We start from the raw sequence: 12,017 nt of genomic DNA on the forward strand, positions 1-12,017 counted from the left end.
ATTCTTCGACATGGAGAGACCAGGTAGGTGGAAAGTTAATGAAGACCAGTATTAGAGCATCCATTAGAACCACAAAAAGGAAGCAATTTGGTCCTTGCTGACCACCCTGACTCCTGTCTCTCCCCACTTCAGTCTACAATTCACACTCTTGCCTGGATTTAAAAAAAAAAAAAAATTCAGTCCATGCTTCCCCACTCCTCAAGAACCTCCAGCGATTGCCCATGCACCTCGGCATCCAACAAAAACTCCTTAACATAGGCATTAAAGCAGTCAGCTTGCCCCCTCCTACCTCACCTCCCCGATTTCTTACTACAATCCAGTCCATAAACTTCACTCCTCTAATGCCAACCTGCTCACTATACCTAAATCTCGTCTGTCTCACCACCAACCCTTCACCCACATCCTGCCCCTGGCCTAGAACCCTCCCTTTTTACTTCCGACAGATGAGCACTCTCCCCGGTTTCAAAGCCTTATTAAAAGCACATTTCCTCCAAGAAGTCTTTGCCGACTAAGCCCTCATTTCCTCTTCCCCCACTCCCTTCTGCTTCACATTTGCACTTGGAATCGCACACTTTATTCACCCCTCCCTCAGCCCTACAGCACGTATACACAAACATAATTTACTTATATTAATGCCTGTCCAGAGTGTATGCTCACTGTGGGCAGGGAATGTGGCTACCAACTCTTGCTATATTATACTCTCCCAAGAGCTTAGTACAGTGCTCTGCACACAGTAAGGGCTTGATGAATACAACTGATTGACTGAATCATAAGAGCAAGGAACAAGCCTTAAATGTTTCTAGTTTTTTTTTTTTATCTCATGGCAAGAAAATGAGCTAGCACTGCCTTCCTCATCCCTATAGTCTCTGGAGATATAAGAGTTATCTTTTCAACAGACTAGAGAAAAACCTAACAATTGCTGTTAATACAGATGTGCTACGATACAGATTCAGAAAATGAAAGAAGTACCTTCTAGGAAGTTTATTTAAAAAAGAGTCATTTATTACAGACTCAGTATTATTATTGTTATTATGAAAAAAAGAGTCATTTATTACAGACTCATCACTATTATTATTATTATTACTGCTTGGGCAATCTACATCAAAATCAGATCTTTTGCTTTTTTAAGTTCATTTTACTACCCCATGAATCTATGAACTGCAACTTGGACTTTTCCACTTATTTTCCGGCAAACTCTTTACCTTGTTCCTCTTGAAGCACACAGAACTAATACTAACAAGAACCTTTCATCGACATACCTAAACATGCTTTAAAAACATTAATCTATGAATGAAAACTATTGGGAAGATCATTTACAAAATAAGCAGTTTGAAAGAGCCTCTTCAGTCACTAGGAGTACAAATGTAATTCCAACAGTAGTAATGCTGGTATTAATTAACTGCCTACTGAATGCAATGCACTACACCAAGCGCTTGGGAAAGCGTAGACCAGTGGGGTAAGCAGGGGGTAACAGTGCTAGGAAGGGGTCAGAGGAAGGTGAGATGACAGCAGGATATAGTTAGGAAGTCACCTTGGGATGAGTGAAAACTGAGTCTGAGAATAGCAGGTGAGGTGAGCTAATGGTTGAGAGCCTAGAAGCCAATGGTAGGTAAGGAGTTTTTGTTTGATGCAGAGGGAAATGAGCAACTACTAGAGGATTTTGAGGAGAGGGGACATGTATGCTGAGAGAATTTCGGGACGGTGATCACTGAAACAGTATGAAGGGTGGACTAAAGAGGGGAAAAGCTGGAGGCAGGGAAATCAGCAAGGAGGCAGATCCAGTCGCCTAAAAGAGAAATGACAAGTGCTTAATCCAGAAGGGTGGATGTTTAGGCAGAGAGGATGGGGGGGAATCCAAATATTGGTTCTGAAGAAGAATTGGCAATCTTTTCCACTACACTGGATTCAGGAGCAGGATGACAGTGAAGAGCCAAAGACGACAGCAAGGTCCTGTGACAGAGATGGGGAAGCTGGAAGGTGGGACTCAGAAGAAAAGCCGCAAGTCCAATTTTGGGCATGGTGCATTTGAGGAACTTGAGGACCATCCATGTGGAGTAGATGTGGGATTGCATAGAGAATGAGAAGTCAGGAAAAGAGGGCCAGATTTGAGGGTTGCCCATACAGTTTAAGCCAAGCGAGGGCACGAGTGCCTCAAAGGAAAGTACGTACAGGAGAAAAACAAGGGACCCAGGACAGAGCCTTATCCACGGTTAGAGGAGATGAACTGGAAGAGAAACTGACAAAAGCAGCAGAAAAGGACTGTGAGCCCACTGTTGGGTAGGGACCATCTCTATATGTTGCCAACTTGTACTTCCCAAGCGCTTAGTACAGTGCTTTGCACAAAGTGCTCAATAAATACGATTGAATGAAAAGGAATAGCAAGAGAGGAGAAGAGCAATCTGGAGAGCACCAAGTCGACAAAACCAACCAAGGCTAAAAAGATGGAGTTTTAAGGAGAAGGGGGAGATCTACAGTGTACAAGAAAGACGAAAGGTCGGAAGAGAATTAGGCCATCAAAGAGCCCATAGGGCTTAGCTCCGAGGCTGTTCTGAACTGCCAGTTCACTGCTCTTTTCATTTAGATAATACGTACTCCTTTGCCAGCACGTTCTTGCACGAGTATTACATGTACTCATAGTAAAAGGTCCTTCACACAGGGCTCGATGATTTTTCCCCCAGTAACAGATAACTGAAGTTATTCATCACTAAATACTCTAAATGAACATACGGAGACATTTTTTTCAAACTGCATTCAAGATTTCATCACAGCAATAAGAGAATTGTTCTATAAATATTTAGCATTTGTAAAATGAAGACTGTTAAGCCAAGAGTCATAAAGTTTCTCTCAATGCAGTCATAAGTGATCATCTGGGGAAAGAAAATGAATGCGCTAAGATTCGTTCCTCAAATGTTTTTGTGACCAAGGTCAAGTGAGCAACTGTTTAGTAAACTATTAAGACTTAATGAACTTAGATACAACTGGACATTTTGGAAAGAAATGCAGGACCACCCGGCCAACAAGGTTTTCCGTGCAGTTCCATCAGGGTCAATTACCAGTTACAGTCACATCAAATGGGAAGGCAGGGAAACAATGACATTTGGGCGTATTGCTCCTGGTATTGACACTATGTCCATCTCAATATAGGTGAGCATAAGCTCACCACTCAACAGTTTAACTCTAAGTGGGGCACATGAGGAGAATGGATGACAATAAGCTACCCAAACAGCCGCTGAATGGTGAGCTGAAACTGGAAAACTGAAAAGAAGAATAGAGGAAATGTTTTAGAGAACCGGCTACACTACCATTTGAAGACTGGGATTCAAAATGTGGCAGATAAACCAGTAGGATGCCCGGCAATCAAGAAAGGAATGGTTCTTTTTAAGCAAAGGTTTTGAAAGGGTCTTGAGACAGGAGGCAAAAGCAGAAACAGTGCCAGGGATTGCAAACGGCAAAAATGTTTGTGAAGCAAGGCGCATTCTTCAAATTGGCACAAGAGAGTCAGCTATATCAATCCCTCATGAACTTGTCGATGAACTTCACCATGAGCAGCATCTTTTTTGATGAGGAAGAACTACATTCTTTCCAAAATGCAACTGCAGGTTAACCCCTTTTAGAGATCAACTGTCTCTAAATGTAATAGATTCAATGACATTTTGTTTTGTTATGACCAGAGTATGTTCAAAGTAGAAAAGAATGGTGTGTTGACTTACACTTGAAGAACAAATGTAGTTGAGTCAGAGGGATGTTGCCTAACATGCACAACTATGCTACAGTCATAACTCCAACAGTTTGGATGAAAATGGGTGGGAGGAGAGAAGGAAATAAACAAGTGTGAACGTTAGCTACTTTAACTAAGTAGTCTTCACAAGTCTACTGCAGGCAAGTATTTGGCGCCAATCAGTCTGAAGTCCGTTGGAGTCATTAAAAAACAAAAAATAACTAGACTTACGTTTTTGACTTCTATCTCTAGAATAAATTCTTGATGATGGTCCATGAGATGCAGAATACATTGTGAGGGCATCCTTTCGCTCGGAAAGCATGCTGCAAGCATTGCAGATATAGCCATTGATCGTAGTTGTTTCTCTTACTGCCAAATCACCATTTTCTTGAATTGTTGTTTTGCTCCCGCCTAAATATTTCAAATACAAATGGAGAGAGACTTACTTACTGCAACCTATAGAAACTGAACTATGAATTTTATTTTGAAAAGATAAGGAAGATGAAGGAAGGCTAAGTTAATTACCTTTAAAATCAGTATCATCATCAAGACCTAAAACAAAACATACATTTGGTGATGAATAGGAGACAAAGTTAAAAAATATACTTAAGTTTGCTAAAGATTATAGTGGTTTGGGACACAGCATTTGAGCTTGAACATTAAATGAAATCTTTCCTACAATTCATAGGATCATGGATATCCAATGATTATCTACAGAGGGAAGCAAAGTGGCTTTGTGGCTAGAGCACAGACCAGGGAGTTGGAAGGACCTGGGTTCTAATCCCAGCTCTGCCACTTATCTGCTGTGTGACCTTAGGCATGTCACTTAACTTCTCTGTGCCTCAGTTCCCTCATCTGGAAAATGGGGGTTAAGACAGTGAGCCCTATGTGGGACACGGATTGCGTCCAACCCAATTACCTTGTATCCTTCCCAGTGCTTAATACACTGCCTGACACATAGTAAGCACTTAACACAACAATTATTATTACAGATTAGTTTACTTAAATGATAAACACGATACGCACATATGTCAGCACACTTTATAAAGAGGCACTTACAGTTAGTAGCCTGTCTAGGTACTTACAGAGAAACACAAGGTAAATAAAATACTACTGTATTTCTTCTTTCTCCCATGTGACTATTGAGGAGGATATATAATTAGTAGCATATGCTGTTACTGTTGCCTGGTTACCATTTCTTCCTGGTTACCACAACAAAACAGAACAGGAAGGCCAGGGAACCAACCATAGCCAAAATAAGCATATAATATTCTGGAAATAAGTTCAGTTTCTTTTAATTGAGATCCATGAGTATATCGAATTTTCAAAAATCCTTTAAATAGGTTAAGAACATGTAATTTATTTTACTCCATTCATTTCCAAACTCTTTTCTAGTCCAAACCATTTCACTATAGGTAAAAAGAAATATTTTGCACTTCTTGTTTCAAAAGAAATTGACTCCAAGTGAGTTTACCACTTTTTAGCTATTTATAAGTCATTTTACAGTCAAAATGACTACTTATCAATGAAAATAACTCTGCAATCTCAGGACTGGAAACAACTGTGGGAGGATATGTAATCAGTCCAATCAAATGGCTGTCTAGTCTATGTATGAGAACTAATACCTATCATTTTAAAGATAAGTTTCTTCATAACACTGGTGACCCACAAACTGAACCCACAAAAGCACTTATTACAGTGTAGACTGATTCTGCAGGTTTAACTTCTTCCAGCCACCTCAAAAAAAATTCAGAGGTTTCAGAGATAATAGTACAGAAGACAGGGGTGCTGAAAGGCCTTCACAACTCCTGCAGCACAAGTGACAAAAAACATACCATTACCATCAAGTGATGGACCAGAGATTTAATCTCAATACATTAGACTACACCTTTCTTGACAGTCTTCTTAGAGGCATCAAATCACAACTCTTAACTTGGTCAACAAACTTTAACTCAACTGACCAATTCAGAAATTATAACTGATTTCTGAAGAGAGTTTACATCACCTCCCTCAACTGACGTCTCCACCAGCTATGGGATCAATAATTTTCAAGTTCCAATTTACTCTTCTTTCAAACAAAACACTTAAAACTCTGTGGTGCCTATAAATAGCACCCACACCTGGTTTAGCTCATTTGCATTTTCATACTGAGTTTACCAAAGCTGTCAGAAGAGCGCTCTATTTAGATCTATCTTTTAAAATTTTTTGTCCGTCAAAAATACTCCTCCTACAATGAACATAAAATGGCAGACATGATGTCACTTTTAAAGACTTTTAGAATTGTGTCTTCACATCTGTCCCAAGCCAATTACTCTCCCACCTTCAAAGCCTTCCTGAAGGCACATCTCCCTCAGGAGACCTTCCCTGATTAAGTTCTCACTTCCTTTTCTCCCACTCCCTTAAGGGTCGTCCTTGCACTTGGATTTGCTCCCTTTATTCACGCCTCCCTTGGCCCCACAGCACTTATGTGCATGTCTGTAATTCATTTATTTAAATGTCTGTTTCTTCCCCACTAGAATGCAAGCTCCTTGTGGGCAAGGAACTTAGCTGCCAAATCTGTTATATTGCTATATTGTGCTCTTCCAAGCAATTAGCACAGTGCTCTGCACACAGGAAGCACTCAAAAAATATTACTGATTTCAGCATTTCACTTTCCACAACCTAAAACGGGAACAATAATGCCACCTGCTTATTTTCCAAAAATAATATGAAAGATGTTGAATTTATTAGGTATACCATTCTAGAAACACAAGCCAAAATCCATCACAGCTATTCCAAAGCTTGGCACACATATTAACTCACCCCAGAGATGGTCAACCTTGGTCTGCTCACGAATCAAAGACTCATCCAGTACACTGGATTTCAAAGACGCATCACTAGCTTGACTAGTGAAGTTATTCTGACTGCGAAAGGAAGAGGAATTGGAGGCAGCTTTTCTTGGAATGTTATTTATGACAGTCTGCTTGCTTACTCCTCTGCGCTGCTTTACTGTTCTAAAGATAAAGAGAAATAATCAAATCGTCAAGCTTTTCTTATAGTCATTAACAGAAAACCATTAGGTTTTCATCAGAAAATAGTAATAGAGAATGGAGATAATTAAGCATTTCAGGCCAAAACAGATTAGGATCTATATTAAGAAAAAAACCCGAATTATTACTCTACAAATGGACTCATTTAATTTCTAAAGTTTGTGGGGAAAAAAAAGCTTTCATTCAACCACATGGTTACTCATACTCGGAAAATACACTCAGTCCTGTTATTTTGGCTAGTAGTTTAAGGACAGACTTAAAATATCTAATATAATGGTCTTCACTCAATATCCTCAAATAATAACTATGCCTTCAATGTTTAGATTTTCTGAAAACTTAAAAATGATATGAATAATAGTGTGACTAATGGATTTTTTTAAAAATTAACTGGTTTTTTTAATGGTATTTATTAAGTGCTTACTACGTGCAAAGCACTGTCCCAAGTGCTGGGGAGGTTACAAGGTGATCAGGTTGTCCCATGTGGGGCTCACAGTCTTAATTCCCATTTTACAGATGAGGGAACTGAGGCCCAGAGAAGTGAAATGACTTGCCCAAGGTCACACAGCTGACAATTGGTGGAGCCGGGATTTGAACCCATGACTTCTGACTCCAAAGTCCGTGCTCTTTCCACTGAGCCATGCTGCTTCACGTTGCTAGTTATAATTAACAATTCAATTTACAGGTTTACTTAGGAATTAACGGTTCAGAAACTATAAGGGTTTTGCAATAGCAGCAGGGCAAAGCGAAGGAAAAGTACTTTTAACTACATATGAAAATATTTTACAGCTTGGTATCTCCCCTGAATTAACTCTGATCAAAACTTTGATCTTCAAGCCAAAAGCATATCATTCAGCTGGCCTAAAGTTTAAAATTATAACTTCCACAATATTTTCCTCTCAGTTTCAGATGCAAAAAGCTAGCTGTCTTTTTTAAACTACTGTGTTTAGTTGTTGATTGAAACAATTTACAAAACAAATTTTAACTCACGACAGAGTTAACCAGGAACATAACTTGGCAAGATTCTCTACCTCGTAAAAGCATTTGGAGCTCAGTGCTGAATGTATTTGTGACTAAAGTTTTCTAAGCCATATGACCATTTTGACACCTGTCTACATGCTTTGTTTTGTTGTCTGTCTCCCCCTTCTAGACTGTGAGCCCGTTGTTGGGTAGGGACCGTCTCTATACGTTGCCAACTTGCACTTCCCAAGCGCTTAGTACAGTGCTCTGCACACAGTAAGCGCTCAATAAATACAATTGAATGAATAAATGACTGACTTAGCATGGTATCTAGCGCTGCAACTGTCTTTCAGAGTTGGTGAAAGGCTAATTCGAAAAGCAGCGTGGCTTAGTGGAAGGAGCCCAAGCTTGGGAGTCAGAGGTCATGGGTTCTAATCCCGGGTTCCGCCACTTGTCAGCTGTGTGACTGAGCAGGTCACTTCACTTCTCTGGGCCTCAGTGATCTCATCTGTAAAATGGGGATAAAGACTGTGAGCCCCATGTGGGACAACCTGATTACATTGTATCTCATCATCATCACCATCAATTGTATTTATTGAGCGCTTACTATGTGCAGAGCACTGTACTAAGCGCTTGGGAAGTACAAATTGGCAACATATAGAGACAGTCCCTACCCAACAGTGGGCTCACAGTCTAAAAGGGGGAGACAGAGAACAAAACCAAACATACTAACAAAATAAAATAAATAGAATAGATATGTACAAATAAAATAGAGTAATATGTACAAACATATATACATATATACAGGTGCTGTGGGGAAGGGAAGGAGGTAAGATGGGGGGATGGAGAGGGGGACGAGGGGGAGAGGAAGGGGCTCAGTCTAGGAAGGCCTCCTGGTGGGAAGGTATCTACTCCAGTGCTTAGAATAGTGCTTGGCACATAGTAGGCACCTACCAAATACCATTATTATTATTATTATTATTGTTAATTCACCCTTAGAGCCAGAATTATAACTATTTCTCTTAACTGCAAGGTTATAACCTGGGTGACTTCAGATGGTTATCACCTGAGGCAACTGCTGTATCAAAGGGGCTGTGAAGGTTAAAAATGTCAAAGTACCTTCCTGTCAGAAGCAGCACCAGTGAGAACCTAGAGAGGAACATATGTTCCAAAAAAAGGGGGTCCATCAGTGGCCCCGGCTACATCCTCTCCACCCCCAAATGCTCTGGGTACAGGGGTTTTTGAATGGGCTTCCATGACCCCACTGCAGAACGACGCTGTATGTGCAACACAACACAGTGACGTCATATAGACTGAGAAGGGGAAGCAAAGTTTTCCCTGCCTCAAGACAGTGAAACGTCTTAGATTGGCTCCACTGCATCTTTTGGATAACTAATTAATGTGTCAGGCTGGTTAGAGAGGAGTTTAACAGAACCTGTGACAATGGGAATTAAAAGACTGAGGAAGAAAGGCTGTTTACTTGGAAGCTCTGTCTTGTAAAGAGGTCGCGTCTTCAGCAAAAGAATGAACGTTTTCTGTTTGGCCGCTATTGCTGATGTTTGCTGTAGTGACCAACCGCAAGCTGCGCCGGGACATTCTTGGAGAATCAAACACTGGATCCAATTTGTGTTCAGTCTCAAAATTCAGAGCTTCAGAAGAATAGCTTGAACTACAACAGAAACAAATATATCACGAGATATTCACATTTTTCAAGAAAGCACAAATTTTAGAGAGGGGTGATTGGGATAAAAATAGATGAAATTTGTTCTTAAAATTCTATCACTAAAATCCGTCTAGTTTTCTTACCAGTTGACATGCTTACAGAAAGACAAATTCCTTAGCAAGTAATATGATGTCCACTCTTGAACAAGAGATGAGTTCTAACCACATTGTAGCTACTTAAAAACTGCAATGTTTCATTTTATAATACTAAATTTCTCAGTCACTTAAGAGTTACTTCATAGTCATGGATATACAAGTTCTATCAGCCACATAAATGCACCTAGGTAGCCAAAAATCAGGTAAAATATCTTATTTAAAATACTGTTGTATTTCCTTAACATCTAGGGGTAGAGATAAAGGAGACATACTATTCCAAGACCTTTTGTGAGGAAAAAAATGGGAGAGCAAAGAGAGTGCAATGCTGATGTTACTTTTATTTTACAGTTAAGGAAAACACTAAGGGAAGCAGTGTGACCCGGAAGTCAGAGAACTTAGGTCCTACTCCTGATTCTGTCACTTGCCTGTTTGTGTGACCTTGGACAAGTCACTTAACTTGCCTTTGCCTCAAGAATTCATTACCTGTTCTCCCTCCTACTTTACTGTGAGCCCCATTGGGACAAGGTCTGTGTCCAGTCTGATTATCCTGCATCTGCCCCAGTGCTTCGCACATAGTAAGTGCTTAAATACAATAACTAAAAACAGGTGCAGGAAATAAATATTTGACAAAGTTCTAAGGCAGAGTGGTTGGGAGAGTCTATTTAGAACACCTTTACACACTACAGTATTCAATAGAACGATGTTTAGACCAAATGAACATGGATTAGAATGTCGGTTTGAAATTATACTGCATATTACAAAAACGTATTTCCAAAATGAAAATAGTAATATGGTACCAGAAGGATCCTTGTAATCTGCTTCATGTTTTCATGATAAATTTTTAGAAAAAATAAGCATAATTCAAACAACAACTGTTTTCTTTAATACTACATGGAAGATAAACCAGAGATTTTTAGGTCATCAAAAATTATTATGGCTTAAATGCTTTCTCCCTACAAATTATCCTAGTCTTTAGTTAACGGCTTCTTTGAGAAAGATGCAGGGGGAGTTTAAATATATTTTAAGAACTATGTCAGCAATAATGTTTTTTGAAATACCTTTTGCCAAGGATTTATAAATTCACTCATTCATTCATTCAATCACATTTATTAAGCGCTGTGTGCAAAGTACAGTACTAAGTGCTTGGGAAAGTACAACACAACAATAATGAGAATCCCTGCCCACAACGAGCTCACGGTGTCGGGGGGTGGGGAGTAAAGAGAGACAGACATCAATACAAATCGATAAAATCACAGATATATAAGTGCTGTGGCACTGGGTGGGGTGGGGAAAGCAAAGGGAGCAAGTCGGTGATGCAGAAGGGAGTGGGAGATGAGAAAAAGTGGGCTTAGTCTGGGAAGGCCTCTTGGAGGAGATGTGCCTTCAAAAGGCTTTGAAGTGGGGGAGAGTAATTGTCTAGCAGATTTGAGGAGGGAGGGCATTCAAATTTGCCATTTGCTTCCATGTTTCTTATCTTCAAGAAATGCCAATTATGAGAATACTCAATTTTGAAACCAATTACATACATAACCATGCTTACCTGTAATCAGGAAACACCTTGTTGCTTAATGAACTTTGGCGCAAAACAACTGAGAATTTAACACAGGTTTATACAATCCAAGATAGTTAAGCGCAACTTCGGACAGCTTTTTAATAATCCTCCCAAAGAAGTGTTGGGAATGGAATAACTGATTTGTTTTAAATGGTCAGTTCTACTAGAATGGTATGCCTTCATGACATAATTTGGATAAAATGTGAGGGCAGGATTAGGGAATGTTTTTCTGACAATGCATTCTATCCGGATAGAACAGGATGCCACGTTCAAAGCCTTATGAAGGTCACATCTCCTCTAAAAAGTCTTCCCCTACTAAACCCCCTTTTCCCCAACTTCTTCTCCTTCTGCAATACCTATGTACATGGTCCCTCTGAGGATCTGATATTCAGCCCACCCTCAGCACTTACTAAATAGACAAAACTTAGTTATTTATAGTAATATCTGATTCCCCCTCTAGACTTGTGGGCCACGGGTGTCTCCATCAATTATTTTCTGTTGCACTTTCCCAAGCGCTTAGTACAGTGCTCTGCACATGGTAAGTACTCAATAAATGTAAATGACTGATGTCAGAAGAAATGGCTATGCACCTTGTGGATCCTAAAATGTGAGGCTTTCTTTAACACAGAATTCTTCAGAAATGCAACATCCATGTAAATCAAGAGCCTATACTGCAACTTAAATCATTACCCCGGAAACTGGCACACAAATCTCAGACTAGTACTTAGGCCAGATACCTATTTGCTAAACCTCTCATAGAAAGAAAAGAGTAACAAAACAAAGGGCCTTTGATTTAAAGACATAAATATGCTCATTCCTTTTAAGCGAATTGGTGAGAGAATTAAAAAAAATCAAATTGGAGAAGCTAGATTACCATGATTGAAATAAAAATCCAATAACAATTCTAGTCTTAAAATGGGTTTGACATTTTGGTCCTGTCTCC

The 12,017-nt window shown here is 39.7% G+C and overlaps 1 protein-coding gene across 8 annotated transcripts in view; it reads right to left on the reverse strand.

The window, feature by feature from the left end:
- Positions 1-12,017, reverse strand: part of SUN1 (Sad1 and UNC84 domain containing 1) — a 56,480-nt gene that overhangs the window by 19,441 nt on the left and 25,022 nt on the right. For 7 of the 8 annotated variants that reach the window (XM_038763725.1, XM_038763728.1, XM_038763726.1 and 4 more), the window contains 4 exons: positions 9,185-9,373; positions 6,521-6,711; positions 4,244-4,270; positions 3,950-4,129 (listed from right to left, as the gene is read on the reverse strand). In XM_038763725.1, coding sequence (XP_038619653.1) covers positions 3,950-4,129; positions 4,244-4,270; positions 6,521-6,711; positions 9,185-9,373 — 587 coding nt within the window. Of the gene's footprint in view, positions 1-3,949; positions 4,130-4,243; positions 4,271-6,520; positions 6,712-8,823; positions 8,896-9,184; positions 9,374-12,017 lie in introns of those variants that run through there. The other variant, XM_038763730.1, reaches the window with a different exon arrangement.

Source organism: Tachyglossus aculeatus, chromosome 21, assembly GCF_015852505.1.
Source record: "Tachyglossus aculeatus isolate mTacAcu1 chromosome 21, mTacAcu1.pri, whole genome shotgun sequence".
NCBI lineage: Eukaryota > Metazoa > Chordata > Mammalia > Monotremata > Tachyglossidae > Tachyglossus > Tachyglossus aculeatus.